Source organism: Cygnus atratus, chromosome 23 (genome assembly GCF_013377495.2).
Source record: "Cygnus atratus isolate AKBS03 ecotype Queensland, Australia chromosome 23, CAtr_DNAZoo_HiC_assembly, whole genome shotgun sequence".
NCBI lineage: Eukaryota > Metazoa > Chordata > Aves > Anseriformes > Anatidae > Cygnus > Cygnus atratus.
Window position 1 is genome coordinate 3,207,200 of NC_066384.1, and position 18,778 is coordinate 3,225,977.

The following is an 18,778-nucleotide window of genomic DNA, read 5'->3' on the forward strand; positions in this document are numbered from 1 at the left end:
CAATCTTGCCTCGTCTTATTGCAAAAACTGTAATCAATACTGTGCAGGCGGCGAGCGATACGGTTACAGAGCCCCACTGTGAGGAAGGGAAAGAAATCTTGTCCAATCTCCGTGCCTGTGCAGGAGGGACAAAGTCAGCGGGAGCGAGAGATCGATACGAGCACCGGATCAGGTCCCCGCTCCTCTCATCTTGGTGCCTTACTGTTGTGGTTTAGCCCGGCTGGCAGCTAAACACCACACAGCCGTTCGCTCACCCTCCCCCCTCCCTCTCCGGGATGGGGGAGAGAAACGGGAAAGTGAAGCCTGTGAGTTGAGATAAGGACAGTTTATTAAGACAGGGAAAATAATAACAATAATAATAATAATAATAATAATAATAGTAATAATGTGTACAAAGTGATGCACAATGCAATTGCTCACCACCCGTTGACCGATGCCCAGCCTATCCCCGAGCAGCCGGCCCCCCCACCCTGGCTAGCCACCCCTATATATTGTTCAGCATGACGTCAGATGGTATGGAATACCCCTTTGGCCAGTTTGGGTCAGCTGTCCTGGGTCTGTCCCCTCCCAGCTCCTGCTGCACCCCCAGCCTGCTCGCTAGCAGGACAGAGCGAGAAGCTGAAAAGTCCTTGGCTTGGTGTAAGCATTGCTCTACAACAATTAAAACATCAGCATGTTATCAGCGCTCTTCTCATCCTAATCCAAAACATAGCACCCTGCCAGCTACTAGGAGGAAAATTAACTCTGTCCTACCTGAAACCAGGACACTTACCTACCAGGATGGGTATTCCAGGCTGTGCCAGCCTAAAGAGAATTCAAAGGCAGTTTTTGTGCTGATTTTTTCTTTAATAACCGTTTTTCAATAATACTGCTCAGCAGCCTTCAGTCCAACGCGTTTCCAGCATCCCTGAAACCTTTAGGACAACACTACTCTATAATTTTAGCTCTTGTTAAATAATTTGAGAAGTACTGAAATGAAAACCTACGTCCAGAGGCTAGATCTTTGTGCATCTCCAACAATGAGCTCTTAATAGCTGAAATTAAATTCAGTGATTTAGTCTAGAGGAAAATTAAATACCCAAGTATATTTAGCAAGGCAGGCCTGAAATATCAAAATTCATTCAGCACCAAGAATACACTCGCTTGAATTCACTGCCACGGCAGCTCTGAAGAGAAACTCATTGCTATTTATGCAGGAATTTTCCTCAAGGACACGCTAAGGCAGGCACATCCACTGAGCCAAGTGCAATTTACTGTTGTCTTTCCCAGTTCCCTAATGCACCTCCCAAATTACTCCCGTGCCGAGGGCTGGCTGACCCGCGTGTCCAACACACCCCGCTCCTGCCAAGGGCTTTAGTCCATGCACAGCTCCCTTCGCCGTGGGCAAGACAGGTTTCCCTCTGTATTTCAGCCGAATAGTGGGTGTCCATCCAGCAGCCAGGTATCTATAACCTTAAGCCTGACAAGAATTCCGCAAACGAATTGTGATGCTTGTAATTTTCTGAGTAGTTTGCTCTAAAATTAAGTGCCATAGAGTAATTTGTGTCTGGCTCTGCCACAATTTCCATAGCCATAATTATTTCAGACACACTATAATACAGCAATATAACATGCAATCCAGAATAATAAATATCTCCAAGCTTGATCATTACTCCAAAAAGAGAAAGCATATTTTACATGGGCGTTTCATCTGCACAACTGATGGAAAGCGGCGTCTACCATAAGGCATCACAGCTTCCCCGGAGGCTGCTAATGGCTGCAGGGAGGCGGATATTCCAAATTCATTCAGCACCATGCTCTCCACACCTTACAAATGGTCACTTTGCTCCAACCATGCTCTGCTACAACCCAAGACCCGGAAAGGGAAAGCCAAACCATAATTCAGGGAGGAAACCGAAGTATAAATTTCCTCCCTAACTCCTCCTTCAGCAGCAGATTTACTCCCTCAGCCCCCTCTTGATGCGCTGCCCTCGTTTCACATCCATTTCCACCAGCATGGCCACGGTGCACCCAGCTCCAGCCCCGATGAGCACCGCTAAATCTGAGCTTCAGCTCCGTCCCGCGAGCAGACCATGGCTGTGCAGGATGGAAGCAAAGCCTAGTGCTCGGTGCGGGGTCCCGGGAGAAAAAAGAAATTTATTATGCATAATACCCTGGCATCAGTCAGAGGATAAAATAAACTCCAGGAGAACATGCAGGTTTGTAAGCTAATGTATAAAAGATGAAACAAATCAAGAGCCCTAAGCGCTGTGCATTTGGATCCATCTTTTTTTGTACTTAAATGGAAAAGCAGACCTCAGGCTTCAGGAGGCATCTTTGTACTAAATGGCAGAATATTGCAATTTTTTATCCTAAATCTCTTTAATTCTCAATCAAACTATTTATTTTCCAACTGAAGACACTGTAGAGACACGACGTTTTGATGGGACACACGCACGTTACGTGCTGTGCTGTGCCAGAGCCTGGATGCCTTTTTACACCAGTAAATGCATAAAAAGATGCGAGAGTAGGGCCGCATCATCGATCACATGCCCTGAAGGATTCACGGCTCATAGGGACCTGTGAGCCCTGCACCTCGTCTGGGGACGCAGAACACCAAACACCCGCATGTTCAGCCAGGAAGAAGGAGGCACTGACACCCCAACTTCCCCAGCAAGGCAATACTTTGGGGGAAAGAGTACACGAGGGAAGAAAAAGAGGTTCCCCCCAGCTGTAGCCAGCATAGTCTCCCTTCATCCCAACAGCCTACATGTGTGCTGCTTCTCTTCCTACCACTGGAGGGGTCATTTTTGGTTCCTATTTGGCATTTGAATGCCTGTAGTACTTTCAGCTAGCATTTATTTATCGGCAGAGCTCTCGCTTTCCAAAAACAACTTCCCGAAGCAGACAACCCCTGCTCAGAAAGTCTCCAGCTCATACCATCTTCACATGATTTCCATCATTGTCCTCTGCCACCAGACAAATTCACATGGCCGATTTATGGAGTAACACGAAGGACTCGCAGTTGGTTTAATGCACTCGACGCTCTGCAATTCCAGCCCGAGGCTCTCCCCAGGCACCTGCAGCAGGAGCATCGCATCGCTGACCGCCAGCCCCACGCAGCAGGGCTGCCGACGTGCGAGGCAACGTGCAAGGTGAGCACACAGCCCCTGAGACCCGCAAAGACACCAGCCTCGCTTGCAGCACTGTCATCACGAGAAAGATGGTAGCTGTAGCTCTCAGGGATGGGTCATTAGTGTTTGTTTTTTTTTTTATTTTAAATTGATGTCTGCATTTCCCCAGTCTAAGGAACGCACGTGTCTGGGAGGCACTGAACGAGCCCAGCAGCAGGGTGGCAGCCGAGGCAGGGCTGCTCCCTGGGCAGGAGCTGCCCCCAAGTCACAGCAGCTCCCAGAGCCATGGCACGGTCCTGGAGCTGCAGGCACAGCTCCTGTGCTGACACAGCCCCAGCTCCTGCCTTCGGTGCTGCCTCTCTCTGCATCCCCACCTCGCAGCGGACACAAGGACTGCACAATTTCATTCCCCGCTCCCAAAGAAGGGCGAGACAAGTGCCTCCGTCCAGCACAAGCAGCCGGGTATCAAAGGCTCTTCACGGATGTCTCAGGAGACCTCTGTAAAGCAAACAGCTCCCACCTCAGAGCCATCGCTCTCTCCACCTTCAGCCTGTGATGCTCAGCAGCGCAAAGGCAAGGAGTCGAAGGGGAGGTCCAAGGGGACCCAAGCGGAAAGACTGCTCTTTTAAAAAAGCAAACACTTGCCCTATTTTAGTGCTTCCCTTTGGAAAACACAAATCAAGGACTTTTACTGTAATCTTGGGTTTTGCAGAAAAACGTCCTGCCCTAGCCAGTTTCGAGGAGGACGGATCTGGCCATGGGGCACAGGCACTGCTTTGCCCGGCGACGCTCCCTGGGATCTTTTCGGGCAGTTTCTGATGAATCGCCCCAAGCTCACCGCAGCTGCTCAGTGCCTGCCGCGCAGCGTCCAGCGTGCATTACATTTCCTATCACCACGAGCAAAGGCTGCTTTCTTCTAACTGGCCCCCTGTGCCCTCCACCTCATCCCTCTGTTTCACGACCAGAAGTGCCAGCTGCTCACCTCACAAAGCCCCAAAATCCTTCACACACTCGTACCAGGGATGAACAAACCAAGGATGGTCCCGGAATGCTGGGGAAGCATCGCAAGCTGTGCCGGAGGCACCAAACCTGCCCTTTCTACCCACACCAAAATCACTTGAAACCGCATTTGAAAAATCCCAGCAAAGCACTAGCAACTATTTTCTCCCTAAAATTGGCTTCAGTAAGATCATCCCTGCACAGAAGGGATGCAGCCGGCTACGGGCTGAGACACTGGCACAGGCTGCCCTGGCAGCACAGCGCCAGCTCCCACCGCTCCCGTCAAAAGCAGAGGGAAATAAATTGAGGAGACCTAACTACAACCCGAATTTACGTCTCTGTCAAAGAAGAGTGGCTGACAGCTATTTTTGGAAACTGGTCTCCATCATATTAATTCAACGTCTGGTTGAGGTTGTCTCATTTGCAACAAAACTGGCTGGTAAATATTAACCTTGGGCTTTGTTGAAATTCTCCTTGCAGATATTACAAGGGATCGGGTGGAAGAGATGAAGCACAAAAGACAACTTCACAGCAAACATCAGGCAGATCCTCCGCATCACAGTTTCATTTACAGAAGCTATTGCAATACCCTGCAAAGCAAATGGCATGAAGGGGCCACGGATCATGCCTGGCAAAATTAAGGGTAAAAGACATCAACACCGAGAAGCCAACTGCAAACGAAATAAGGACGGACAGATGATCATCCACAGTTCAACGGGACTTTCCACCTGCCCACCGCGCATCTGCTGGAAATAGGGTTTAAGATCAGAGTGAGCACAGGCCAGCAGCTGGCTATAGATATATATTAGACAAGAAAAGCAGTTTAAATGTATTTACAGTGACAGAACCTCTCCTCTTATTTGAGCGTAGATGTTAAACAGATGCTAAAGCTGCTCGCTTCCACCCTAGAGACGGCTGCATTTCAATGATCACTGAAATGATTCATCAGAAATGTGCAAACCCAGGAAAAGCCTGTCAGGTACTCCGGGATTTCTTCAGAGAAATGGTGTTATATAGGAAGATGGACAGTAAAAAGGCTTGGCTTTATTGCAGCAGTAATTAGCACTGCCATAAATCCTATTAGTCTTTTTTCATCTCCCCTAATTTCAGTGTGAGGATACAAATGTTCTCTCGGCAGCAGGATGATTTCAGCACCTAAATCACCAGTACAAGGAGCTTTGGGATTTCATTCAAACGTGGATTCCCGAGTTCAGCAGGAAATAAAGCTAATGCTTCCTCACACAGAAGCCCTGCACTTCCCCGGCCTCCTCTTTATGCTCTGCTCCTGCCACAAAGCTCAACCCCAGCCCAGCCCTGCCTGTGACCCTTCCTCTCACCAGCATTCATCCCCATCACCCTCGTTACACCAACGGCTCCTGTAGCAGCATGCCTCAGCCGCATTGACCAGTTTGGCAGGGATTCAAACTGGCCAAAGGCCCCCAGAGTGGAATTTACTCCGTTAACACGACCTGCTCAGCCTCGTGGCACCACCCTGTCCTTACGGAGATCATCAGTGCACACTCGTGGTCCTGGAGCAGAGGCACCTGCCCTGGAGGTGACTCCTCATTCACTCCTGCCATCCCATTTCCTTTGAATTCAGAGCCGGTGAGCTGCACCATGCTCTTGGGCTGCAAGAATCACAGCAGAGACCACAAGAGGATGCATCGGGCTCACTCCCAGCACAGCCCTCTTACGGACTGTGGCAGAAGAGCCAGCCCCGCTGCGTGTCGCCCGATTGCTCAAGCATCCTCCAACACCCACTGCATTTATCCACCTCCAGCTCAAGGGCTTCTGTCCTTGTTGGGGAATTTCTGCAGCCCGGGATGCTTTCATCAGGAATCTTTTCAAGTTACTCACTTAGTGCCGTGCTAATGCAGAGCTTAAAAAAAAAAATAAAGACACATACACACACACATAAAAACTTTCAACTCTTAAAAACTATTTTCTGATATTTGACCAGACATCAGACGCTGCTCCGCAGAGAGTGACTAATGACCTGCTTTCTGTGAGAGGGGGGAAAAACTTAATTATGTCCATTAAATTACTTCAAATATTTTTCCTTAGAGAATATGAATTATTTAAACTCAACACAGAGAAACCTGAAACATTAGCAAAAGCCTTCTGGGACTCACTATGTAAATTCCCACTCCAAACAGATGGGGAAAGCGTGGCGAGCTGCCATGCAGCCACTGAAGCAATGAACAATGCCGAGATTTCAATTCGATAGTTTTAATAAGGTCTTTTAAAGGAGGGCACTGAGTGAAAAGCCACTAGTGGGGCAGGCGAAAGCCTTGCCGGGGTCAGGAGGAAGGGGCACAGCCGGCACCACCGACACCTCCGCAGCCTCACCCAGCTCCGTAAAAGCAGACCGGGTTCCTCCAGGAAAGCTCGCTCCCCTACCACAGACCCGGAGCACCCTGTACCTGTCTGGGCCATATTTACCTACTTTCCACCTACCTCCAGCCATAGTGCTGAGAGGCTTCAGTCTCTGAGCCGCCTCTCCAGAGGCCGCAGACCCAGCCAACAGACCCAAGACACCAAAAGGGGCTTTTCCACCCAAAACATATTCACACCAGTACAGTCAAAGTGGCTCCAGTCACACCAGTCCCTCCGTGCAGGCCCCACGTGTTCCTTAGAAGGACATCAGCAGGAGGAGGCCTCACCCTGCACGCACCCCTCGCCCCCACGGGCGCACACCCCGCATCCCATGGGCGCACAGCCAGAATCACACCCAGCTCCTGCCCGCCTTGGAAAGCCAGACCGAAACCCTCACAGCACCGGGTCCGCTACAGAGACCCCCGTGAAGGCCGGGGTTAGATCTGGTTTTACAGCTGTCATTAAAGGCGACCTCGCGAGCTGTAAAGCCACCAAACGATTACGCTGCGTCTACAGCACTGCTGTGGGGGTATTAACGGGCTCGAGTAATTTTACGGCTACCAATAAAGCTCGGGGAAATGCCTGACGGCATTCAGAGTGCCGGCACATCTGCCCGGCCAACACCACGCTCCAGCCACCAGCAACACACCCCACGTCCCCAGCTGCCACCTTCAGACAAAGCTCTGGCTGTTAGCGGCAGACTCTCAATTAGCTAAATGAACAACATCACTGACCAAGGGCACAGCCACCGCTCCAAGCCGTGCTCAGCACCCGGCAGAGGAGCGCAGCACAGCCACCGGCTGCAAAAGGATGCGAACGGCCACGTTACCTCTGCACCTCCCGTCCCTCTCCTCGAAGCCGGGGCCGCACACGCACTTCCCGATGGGGACCAGCCACTCTCCCTCGGCGCTGCAGTGCATCCGCGGGGGGTTATCCACGTCCACCTGGGCGTGCTCCACGCAAGCGCCCTTAACTTCCACCAGCGTGGCGAAGGCCGTCTCTGCCACCGTGTCCGGAAAGAGCGCCAGGTTCTGCAGGGTGGCGAGGCACTTCTTGTAATAGACCCGCACGGAGACGAGCGCCACGCAGGCGCCCACGTCCTGGAAGCCCAGGTGGAAGCCTTGCTTGCTCAGGTGGCCGATCTCCCGCAGCTCCGTGTTCAGCTTCATCTTACGCTCACCCAGGTCCCCCTGCGTGAAGCTCTCATCCGCAGCGATGGTGTCAATCTTTGTGTGCTTGCTCTCGTGGATGCTACGGCCCAGGTCGGAGTCGGACTCGACGTAATACAGATTGAAGGTCTCCTTGCAGGTGCCCATCACGCCCGGGATGCTGTTGCAGTCCCGCAGGGTGAACTTCAGCTCGATGAAGATCCTCTGGCCGTCTCGCCTGGCGATCCAGCCCGTCTGCAGCCAGTTGTTCTGGTTGGGCTCCATGACGTTGCAGACCTGGTAGGTGCGGATCGGCTTGTAGTTCTCATCCACCCCGCTGATTTCTTCCCACTGTGGAAAGAGCACAAAGGCTGTGAGAGCCCAGGGGCTGCCGTCAGCGAGAACCAGCCGCCCAAGCAGAAACACAGCCGTCGCTATAAATACCACCACCAAAAGCCTCTCCACCTACCCGGCCATGATAGCACAGACACTTGAAGTCCCTGATCCACCAAGAGCATGAGCTGTGGGCACAGGGCTGTGCTGCGGGACCACCCAACACAGACAGGGAGAGGGCAGCAGCCTCAGCCCTTCTGAACCCAGGGCCAGCGCAAGAGCAGACACATCAGCTGCTGAACAGCCCACAGGAGGCCAGCATCTCCCACATGTGCCTGAGGTTTCCCGTCCCCAGGGACGCACATCAGCTCAGCACGATGCAGCAGCAGCTCACCTGGGTGTTGAGCCACCCAGAGAAGGCAACGATGGCCCAGGACATGCAAGGCTAGTCATGCCACAGCCCAAGGACAAGCACCTTCACCAGCAGCAGCTTCTGTCACGCGAAGTTTTAGCTGGAACAGGACGAATCCTCTGCCTGCCAAGCGCAACGGTTTTCCCCAAAGTTACCAGCAGAGATTCTGATTAGCAAAACGATGATTCAAACCTCACAGCCTCAAGGATGACCTGGCAACTTCCCAAAGCAATTCTTTCTGGGGGTAGATTTATGCCAGATTGCCAAACGCACCCAAAACAGAGTTTCTTCTGCAGACTAACAGCTGGGGAACGCAGATGACTCCAGGATGTATTGCCATCCACCCTAAAAGCTTTGCTTCCTTTCTGGAAAATAAACCTGAAGCAGCGAGGAACACAACTCTGGCTTTCCTGCCATTCTCTGCCAAAAGCAGCCAGGGACCAACCCCGGCAGCACAGAAGGGAGCAGATCAGGCAGCCCCAGTGCGATGCAGGATCCCAACGATCCCATCCCTGTCCCAGCACTTCCAAGCACAGAGAGATCCCAAGAAATCAAGCTGGGGCACAAACCACAACACACAGACTTCACTGGCTGGTGTTTATTTGCTTATCTCAAGAGCTTAAGATGCATTCTGGGGAGGCGTTGCACCATTAACACAACCAATACCTGGCCTCTGGCTCTCGGACCCCTCCACAAGCCGGTGCTCACCCAAAAAGCACCGACCGCTGCCAAGCAGCCACGGGCAGCCCCTCTCCAGCCCCACGCTCTTACCCCGTTGGATGGGTGCGAGGTCCAGCCCAGCTCTGCTTGCGATTCCTTCGAGTCCAGCAGGACAACTGCAAGGAGGACAACACGTTAACAAGCCAGCTCACCCATGCGTGACGCCCTGCAAAAATCCCACCCCGTGGGCAGCTCCTGCCACAAGGTGCTGCCCAGTACCAGCGCTGCGGGGCTGGGGCAGAGCCGGGGCTGGGGGATGTGCACCCAGCTTGGAGCAGAGTCATCCCAGACCCCAGTCCCAGCAGGTACCGATGGCACTTTTGAGACCCGAATTTCCTTGAAAGCCTGCACCCTTGTTTCTCGATAAGTCTTTTTCCACGGAACAGCCAATCCTTTGCGTGACATGAAGATGCATTTCCCCTGAAGTCAGAGTTCCGTGAGCTTCCCACGGGCAGCGAGCAGAATCGGTCCCTGCCCCAGCTCCACCACGCTGGGTGCCACCCGTGTCCTCCGACAGGCATTCCGCCAGCGGGGCCACCCGGTACCCGCACTGCCAGCGGCGAGGGGCTGCACTTCGGGGGATTTCGGTGGCATCCCCCAGTCCCCTGCAAGAGCTCCGTGAGAGCGGGGACCACCACAGCCCGGCTGCGCACCGACCCCAGGCAATGCGCGCCGGGGAGATGCGCCCCGAGCCCAGGGAGATGCGCCCCGAGCTCCGGGGAGATGCGCCCTGAGCCCCGGGGAGATGCGCCCCGGCTCCGGGAGATGCGCACCGGCTCCGGGAGATGCGCTCCTAGCCCCGTGAGATGCGCACCGGCGCCGGGAGATGCGCCCCGAGCTCCGGGGAGATGCGCCCCGGCTCCGGGAGATGCGCCCCGAGCCCCAGGAGATGCGCACCGGCCCCGGGCGCCCTGCAGCTCCTCCCCAACCCCTCGTTTCTCCGCGCTCCGGTCGCTGCCTCCCGCACCCCAACCCGGCTCTCCACCCTCCCCGCGGTGCCCCGCGCCCCCCCCCCCGCCCCCGTTCCTCCGGAGGGCTCCCGAGGGGTCCCCGCTCATCACCGGGGGCTGCCCCGGGACCAAAGCGAAACCCACGGAGCGCCACCGGCACCCGGCACCGAGCCGCGGCGGCACCGGGCGCTGCAAGCCACCGGGGTACGGGGCACGGGGACGCGACCGGGGAGATACCGGGAGGGTACCGGGTGGGGGGGGTAGCGGGGGTCGCGCCCGCCCCCCGCCCGGCTCACCCTGCTCGGCGGCGGCGCGGGGCAGCACCGGCAGCAGCAGCAGCAGCGGCAGCGCCCGGGGGAAGCCGCCGCCGCCGCCGCCGCGCGCCCTGGCCATGGCGCCGCCGACTCCGTGCGCCCCGCGCCGCCGCCGCGCTCCGGCCGCCGCGCTCCGCCCCGGGCCCTCTCCGCCAATCCCCGTCGCCAACCGACGAGGGGGAGGGGCCTCGAGGAGCTCCCGGCCAATGGGGAGGAAGGGCGGGGCGAGAGCGGGCGGTAGGGGAGGAGGGAGGCCGTGTTCACTCTGAAGCCTACTGAGGGCAAGGCGGCTGCTCCAGGGCGGCTGAGGGGCTCGGAGGGGCTTCGGGGTGCCTGTCCCCGCTGCCACGGGCAGGGGTTGGCCCCCCCACGGGAGCCAAAGGGCTGCTGGGGCACGCACAGCCCTTGCTGGAGCTGAGATGCGGTGGTCTTGTGGTCACAGCCCTAATTAACTGGGCTACAGGCACCCCCGCTGGATGAGGTTTGCCTCCTGCTGCCATTAACACCCTGTTCCCATTTCGAGCGGGGGGGGGGGGGTCTGTCCTGCTCGACCCCACGCAATGGCCACTGCATGACCACAGGGACAGGAGAAGGCAGAGAGGCTCAGCTGGCATGAACGCATCTGCCTGCAGCGGGGCAGACACCAGGCACAAACAGGGGCCCTGTGCTGCCCCCACCATGCTGGGGCGGGTTCTCAGCCTCTGTCCGCTGCAACCTGAAGTTAAATGTGTCCAGCAGGTCCCTCTGTGCTGATCTCTGCTCCTGCCCTGGCCCCAACACCTCTGTCTATGCTCTTACTAAATGCACCTGACAAGGTCAGGGCTCTGCACCAACACTCACGGGTCTCACTACTGCCTTCACCTGCACCTGGAAGTGCCACGTTCATGTCAAGCCTCCGCTCTGCCTCTCTGGGCTGGAATCGGAGAGGCAATTCCAGCTTCATCTCAAGCTCCCCCTAGCCCAGCAGCTGCTGTAAAAGTCAGAGTGGCCAAAAAGGAACACCAGGAAAGCGCAGCCCTGGGCAGGGCAGGTCCTGCACACACGGCACTGGGCTGCAGCTTGAAGACAGCCCGTGGGTGCTCACGGACCCGCAGCGGGGAGGAACTCAGCGTGCTTCAGTTATTGCTAACTGTAGGTGTGCAGGTCCTGGCAAAACGTTGACAGGCTGAACGCCCGTCAGCCTCCCAGCTGATGGCTGTACAACCTGCCGCCAAAGCCTGCTTATGTAGCAACACTTACTCCTGGGGGATGTTCCCCACGCTGTGATTATGTGCTGTCAGACGTAAAACATTGCAAGTCGGGAATAAAAATATTGAAGCTCCAGCTGAGGCAGCCAGAGCCGAGGGCTGGGTTGGGCATGAAAAGAGAGGTGCAGCGAGGTCTGCTGGAGACAGGAGCACGGTGACAATGCCCGCAGGAAAGCTGGCAGGGGACACGGCGCTGCAGGAAGAGCAGCGGCTTGTATCCACACAAACCCGCTGTGCTGAACCATCTTCAAGTGTTAGGCACTAAAGCCTGGGTTCTGCAGTGCCTCACACATGCATAAGTTCACCGGAGCAAGTAGCCTATTGAAGCCTGCTGCCAATCAGGCTCAGATTTGCACGTTGCATAATTAGATTAATTAGATATGGTGATTGCAGTTCGTTTGCCTTGTGCCCCAGCTTCCAAGTACACTCTTCCTGAAGTCAATGAGACCACCCGTGTGAATAAATTTAACCATATGCAGAAGTCCCTGCAGGATCAGGAATCCTGAGCAACCTAGGCACCAGCTCAAACCCCCAAGGGCAATGTTTCTTTAATCTCATCTTTCCAGGCATTTTTTAACACCTAAGGCACATTTGCTTACGCGAGGTGTGGGAGGCATTGCGTCTGAGAGCAAATCTGCTGGAAACCAGAGGCTCTTGGCCAGCTGAGAGGCAGGTGCTGCTGCTGCGGCCATTCTGCACAAAGGGAGGAAACATTTTTCAAGCCCAACGAGTATTCACAATCGGATTTGACAATATGGACCTCTAACACTTCTGCTTGCTCTCCAAGCCTGCCTGCGCTCCCCTCCTACCCAAAGCACCGACCCCACATACTCCAGCTCAGCCCTTCCAACCACAGTGCAGCTGCAGCATTACTTTTAGCCCAGCAGATCCAGGGGTAGGGATCTGTAAGGGGACACAGAGAGCCCGGCTGGATGCATGCAGCCAGAAGGTGTCTCCAGCCCTCTCCATGTCTCAGCCCCTCACCAGGAACACGGCCACTGCATTTCCTCAGTGTTAAGCCAGGCAGCAAGAAAATCCCCATCCATTTATCACTGCTCTTCCCGATGGGAGAGCTCAGCTCGGACCCACAGCCCAGCCCCTGGCACACCCCGGGGAGTCAGGTAACAAGCTCACATGATTAAAATTTTCCCTTTATCACGTTACAGGGCAGGGAAGCAAAAGACGGGGTTTATTTATAGTCTTCCTCGAGTGGGAACCGGAAGAAGTGACCCATTATTACTGGAGGTTTTTCCAGCCACCCAGGAAGAAAAGTGATATTTAGTTGTCGTTAAAGACTCATAACTGCATAACAATTTCATGCTATGTTAACTTCGAGGTTTTCTTTCACATATAAATTTTTAAAGAGTAAAATAGAAAAACCCAGGCACTTGACCTTTAATCACAGTTATTTGTGTGATCAGTCAAGTGTGGGAAAAAGCTAGTTTGTGCTTGAAAGATGCCCTTTAAAACTAGATTGCTCTAATATGACACACGACTCACATGCCGTAATATATGGGATCTTGCTTACCAGCCTCTGGGGTACAACAGCCTCCCATTTAGCATTCACACACAGGATCTTGCTGCTGGTACATTGGAAGGTATTAATGTCATGCACCAAATCAATACAGACCCTCGGGACAGCTCCATTTACCAGCGAGAGACCCGAGGGAGGTGTATGCCTTCACTTCGTTGAGGAAACTAACAGGGAAGAGGATTTCCAACGTATATGGAGGATTTGATGTTGGAGATATTTCACTGGAAGAAGGGTATATCATGCTAATAGAGTACAAAGCTTTTCCATTTCTCTGAAATATTATTCCAAGCACTTACAAAAGCTTAATATTAGAACAGCCAGAGGTATTTAATTACGATTTCAAAGTAACATGTTGTGTTGGGGAAACGATCTCATGAATTTTTCTTTGGCAAGACTGGATGACTAAAAGCCATTGCTGGGGTGAAGGAAATGGCATAGCTTCTTAATTTTGGATTGAATTTATTCATTATCAGGCACAGACGAAGACCGGGGACAGCCCCCTGAACCCAAATGGGGGGCTGTAATGCCAGGCCAGTGCCAGGGACACGTCCCCAGCAGGTCAGTGAGCTGGGCAGGGGTGCTGTGCCTGGGAAGAGGGAGTGGGACAGGGATGCTGTGCCTGGGGACAGGGAGAGAGACAGGGATGCTGTGCCTGGGGACCAGCCATCTCTCCAAGCACCAGCATAGCAAGGGTGGCTTCTGTATGCAAAGAGGAATACCGGGCTTGTCCCATCCCCTCTGGCACACACACCTCCCCGCTCAGGAGCTTCCCTCGCCCTGCCACAGCCACGGGACAAGCCCGCAGTGCCAGGAGCGGGACAGCAGAGCCGCCTGCTTAGCCAGGCTTCAGATTGCCTCGAGAACTTCTGCAAGGAGCTGAGGCCAGCGCAGCCCAGAAAACATGTAATTCCGCGAGCTGAGCTATTACCTGCTGTAAGTGGCGGCAGAAGGATAGTTCTGAAACCACAGTGAAAATAACCCTCCTGGAAAAAAAAAAAAAAAAAAAAGAAATCAATACCAACACCAAGGAAAGAGCATAAGAATCCGAGACCATCAATTCCTGAGATAAAGAGTTGTAAGTCTCAGTGGGAGGACAGCCAGACCTAGACTGAGAAACAAAACTTTGTTTCTTTTGCTGACAAATGACATTTTATGTGGAAGGACAAAGGAGCCAGGAGGACGCAGGCCTCCGCATGTGGCTGTAAGAGCTGCCCTTGAAGCAAGAAGGAGCAGGCAGAAACTTCACAGATGCTTCTGCACCTCTCCTTCCTCTTCCACACTTGACAGGATTTTCCTCCAAGTGAAAACAAGAGATTTGTGCAATTTCGTGCCGTTTGGGGCATGTCACGGAAACATATTTCAGCAAACCTTTTGCCACCATGCTCTGAAGAGGTGACCCCCTCGGGAGGCTCACCCAGGACTCAGGCACCGCTCCCAGCACCCAGCTCAGCCCCGAAGCAGTAGGACTGTCAGATCCGCACAGCCTGCCGTCGTGGGCTGCAAAAGGAAAAGGCTCCATATGTACCAACTCCTTTTTACCTTCCATGTTGTTTGTCTGGAAATAAAAGCAGCCAGAGCAACGCGTTTGTTTTTAACGCCTTAATTTTTCTGTCAGATGCGTGCTCTTCCCTTCAGAAGCCCCACGTTATAAATGTTTTGCAGCAGCTCTTTAGCTTTTAAGGTAATCATATAAAAGATCCTTGACTACATAAATGCGGCTAATGTGGGTAAACGCCTTTAAACATCTTTACATTTTTTGCTAATGGATTTCTAGGCAGCCCACAGGGATCCGCGCTCTAGAAAATAACGTAAAAAAATATAGTAAGCGTCTAATTTTTTTAAAATGCCTCAGATTTGTCATATATTGAGAAAATCCAGAGCTCTGGGCAGCATAAGATCCTCATACTTATATAAGTAATGCTCCGTTCTGTCATCATGCACACAAAACCCAGCCTTTCACTAGGGGCAAACATCCAGTCGATGTTAAGTTCCAACTCAACTGGAGATAAATTACCACCCCCTATTAATTAGAGCCAGGCAGGAGGGACCCAGGCTCTGCTCGCTGGTGGCAGCACCCGCAGGACAAGCTGCCCTGAGCTTGATCTGCACGCACAGGGAGCGAGCCCTAGTGGGGAGGGAGCCACAGCAGGCTTTTTGCTGTGCAGAGCCAAGCAAAAGGTGAGCTCAAACCATTTTTTCGGGAGCGGCTCCCTCCCCAGGACTCTGCTTGCTGCTTACAAAGGGCTGAGCCTGTCGCCTTCCCCTCCTGGCAGAGAAACGCCAGTAGGAACAGGGGGCAGAGGGTGGCGTTGTCACCTCTCCGGGCTCCATCGTGCCCCGATGCTGTAGCGCTGAGCACCCCGCGCTCCTCCTGCTCCGAGCGTGGGGCCAGCCCCAACGCCCCCGGGAGGCAGAAAGCACCCTATTTTAGGAGCTGTCTGATGCAATTAGCTCTGCGGAGGAGGAAGCCGGAGGAGTGCAGACGGGCCATCTAATTCTGCAGATTTATTACTGGAGTTAATTAGGCTCCCCGCTCTGCTCCCGGGGGACAGCTCGGTGCCAGTGGCACACGGTGCCGGGGACGCACGGCGGAGCCGGAGCACGAGGTTGCGGCACAGGGGCCGCCTGGGCAAGAGCCACGCACAGGTCACTCAGATCAGAAAGGAGATTTCGAAGGATTAGGAAAAAAAAAAACAAAGAGAATCGGTTATCTGCGAGGAGGTTTCAGGCAGTCACACCTGTCGCATCAATCTCTGACAACAGAAGTGACACAAATCCAGTCACATCCCAGCCCCTAACGGCAACACGGATCCTGGCACGGCGCTGACACCGGGCTTCAACGCACGGAGGAGAAACACTCACTTTTTTTTTCTTTTTCTAGGAGAAAATGATGGCTTGCATTCACCAGACCTGCCTAGTGCTGCTCCAGCAAACCCAAGCCGGCACACGGACAGGCAGCTCTGCATTTTGGGGGGTCCGGCACCGGGACCCTGCCCTCCTCGGGCACAGCATAGCGCATCCCAAAATGCTCCGAGCAGGCAGGGGACGCGGCCATCACATCCCCAGGGCTCACAGCAGCCACCACACAGAGCACGAGCTTAGGGCAGTGGAAAGGAACGAGAGCCTCTTCCCTCCCCAGCAATGACCAGCACCATCCTGCCCTGCCGGGAAGCTTTGCTGGTGGTGCTGAGCACAGGGCAGGACCCCAGCACCCTACCTTTGCACACACAGGCTTCTCTGCACAAACAGACCCTCTGCTCGTTATTTTTCCTACCCTGGTTGAAACGCAGCATTTCGGGCTAAGAGCTCAGGTGTCTGAGCCCCTGAGAGCTGAGGTCTGTGATGGAAATGATGATACACCTCGAGTATAATGGTGCAAACAGCCATTATCATAATTTTGATACCAATTACATGTAATTTGAACAAAGGAGTTGTCCTAGCTTTGATTTGCTCTCCTTGTATTCCTGGCTGGTTTCATTAAAATCACTTATAGAGATTTGCAGCAGTTCTGTTTGAAGTGCTGTCATTAGGGTTTTCATTTGCAGTGGCGTCGGAAATAATTTCCCAGCGGGCTGTTTATGTTTTACAAAGGGCCGTGCAACGTGGGCCAGCATTCGTGGCCAGACGGACGAGTCACAGAGCCAGTCCTGCCGGCCGCAAGGCAGCGTGTTCCAGTAACACCGCGCTGAATTTTGAACCCAAATCTTTCTAAATTAAAAGACCCCTGGCCAGGCTGTTCCCTGCTTCATGTCTGCACCACCTCAGGTGGGGAACCCCGAAGCGTTAGCGCTTCTAGGGTCTGGATGTCCCTGCTCCACAGCATTTCCCCTATTTATTAACAGCTTTTTCACTTTTAAGTCTCTGCACTGAATCACCATTCAAAATCAATCACCAAGTTTTCTAACTTTATTGGCCCTCAATAACATGAAAATAAACCTCCCTTAACAAGACGGGCGCTGAAGCTGCTCGCAGCACGGCGTGCCGCTGCAGATTCCCTGGGGGGAGCGCTGCTTCGGCTGCCCTTCGGCAGGCAATCAGGGATGCGAGCTGCGTGACGCACTGATGAAGAAGGAAACACAGGGGCTCGCTCCATAACGCCGTCCCCACCAGCCACTCACCAATTATTCCTCAGTCAGAGCCCAAGGGTGACGGGGAGGGCACGCAGAGCAAGTTCTTTCCATTTGTCCGTGATAGAAGAGGGGAATGCACTTTGCAAATGACAATTAGCAATTTGCTCCAGCTGGGGCTAATTCCTAGATGCATTTTACTCTCCAGGACTCAACACTTGGGCAGACTCTAAATCAGGCACCAGCACGCTCTGTCCAGTTCCATTAAAGTTCCCTGGTAATTATGGAGCGCTGGGTGAGCCATGGAGAGCTGGAAGCCTTCCCAAGCCCGAGGGGAGCCTCTGCCCTGCTGCCAAAGTGCTGGGCCGGATGCGGCCCCTGGGGAGGGACCCCTAGGGAGATCCATTGCATGGATCCCACCGGCCACATCCCACTGATGGATGCGGAGCTCTCCAGCCCCACACGTGGCCCCGCACCTCCCCAGTGCGTGTTACTGGTGGCCAGGAGAAGCGGGGTGGGAGCACGGCCAGCAGCACTGGAAGGCAATAAATCCTAATTCACTTTGATTATAATGGTGCGCTCGCATCCCAGGGCGAGATTGCCATGTAGGTTTGCAAAAATACTGCTTAAATAAACAGAAAGGGAGGAAATATGGGAGAGAGTGTCCAATCTGCATTATAATTAGGGGAGAGAATAACAAATGGCAGAAACAACCTGTTCCCAGCTGCAGCTGCAGTTTGTTCCTGGTGCATCTGAAAGGCCATGCACCATCCATAGCAGGAGCCTTCTCTGGAAACGCGTGAGTGTTTCATTCAGGAAGGGTGGCAAAAAAAAAGAACATCTTTCTGCATGTATTGCAGATTCCCCTACAACGAAGCATCGGAGAGTTTTCTCAACCCGGCCGCTCACTGCTGTGCTCAGAGCTGGGAGTCCGGAGGCAGAAGCAGCGGCCTGAAGCCCACGGAGGGTCACGAGGGGGAGAAGCAGAGCGGTTAGCCTCGGGAGCTGGAGCTCACCTTGGCACAGGGCCGAGCCCTGTCCCTGCCCAACACCGTTCTCCTCTGTCCCTGCCCAACACCACTCTCCTCCGCACGGAGCTCGGAGCCACCAGGGTCACCACCTGGCCACCCGGAGCTCAGCGGATACACTTGGACTTCTTCAAACCCAGCCTAATTTATCTGTAAACCTTCCTAATGAGGCTGATAGCGTAGGAATGGCAAGAAAGGAGCATTATTATCTGTAAACAGCAGAGCCTGACAGCATGTTTAATCACAGGCTGCATAACAGCAACATCGGTGGAGGACGAGATTAGACACTTCTCCAATTAGTCATACATCAAAGGCACGAGCGCCGAGCCTGAGAGTCACTTAACCCACCAACAAGAGGAGCAAAGACCCTTTTTTTGCTCACCGTGGGCTCAGGGACCAGCAGGGCTGGATGCCCCCAGCTCCCCGTGTGCGTGGGTATGGCACAAAGCAGAGCCAAGGAGAGCTGCAGCCCCCCCGTCCTGGGCACCCCTGCTTCCTCCCAGCTCTGCAAGCTCCTAACAGGATTTTGCAGCCTGT

At 54.0% G+C, this 18,778-nt stretch overlaps 1 protein-coding gene across 1 annotated transcript in view; it reads right to left on the minus strand.

Moving 5' to 3' along the window:
• EPHA10 (EPH receptor A10) overlaps window positions 1-10,444 on the minus strand; it is a 38,300-nt gene extending 27,856 nt beyond the window's left edge. Inside the window, exons 1-3 of the mRNA XM_035562187.1 lie at window positions 10,348-10,444; window positions 9,153-9,217; window positions 7,318-7,987 (exon numbers count right to left, since the gene is read on the minus strand). Of these exons, the coding sequence (XP_035418080.1) occupies window positions 7,318-7,987; window positions 9,153-9,217; window positions 10,348-10,444 (832 nt within the window). The remainder of the gene's footprint in view (window positions 1-7,317; window positions 7,988-9,152; window positions 9,218-10,347) is intronic.
• Window positions 10,445-18,778: the final 8,334 nt, after the last annotated feature.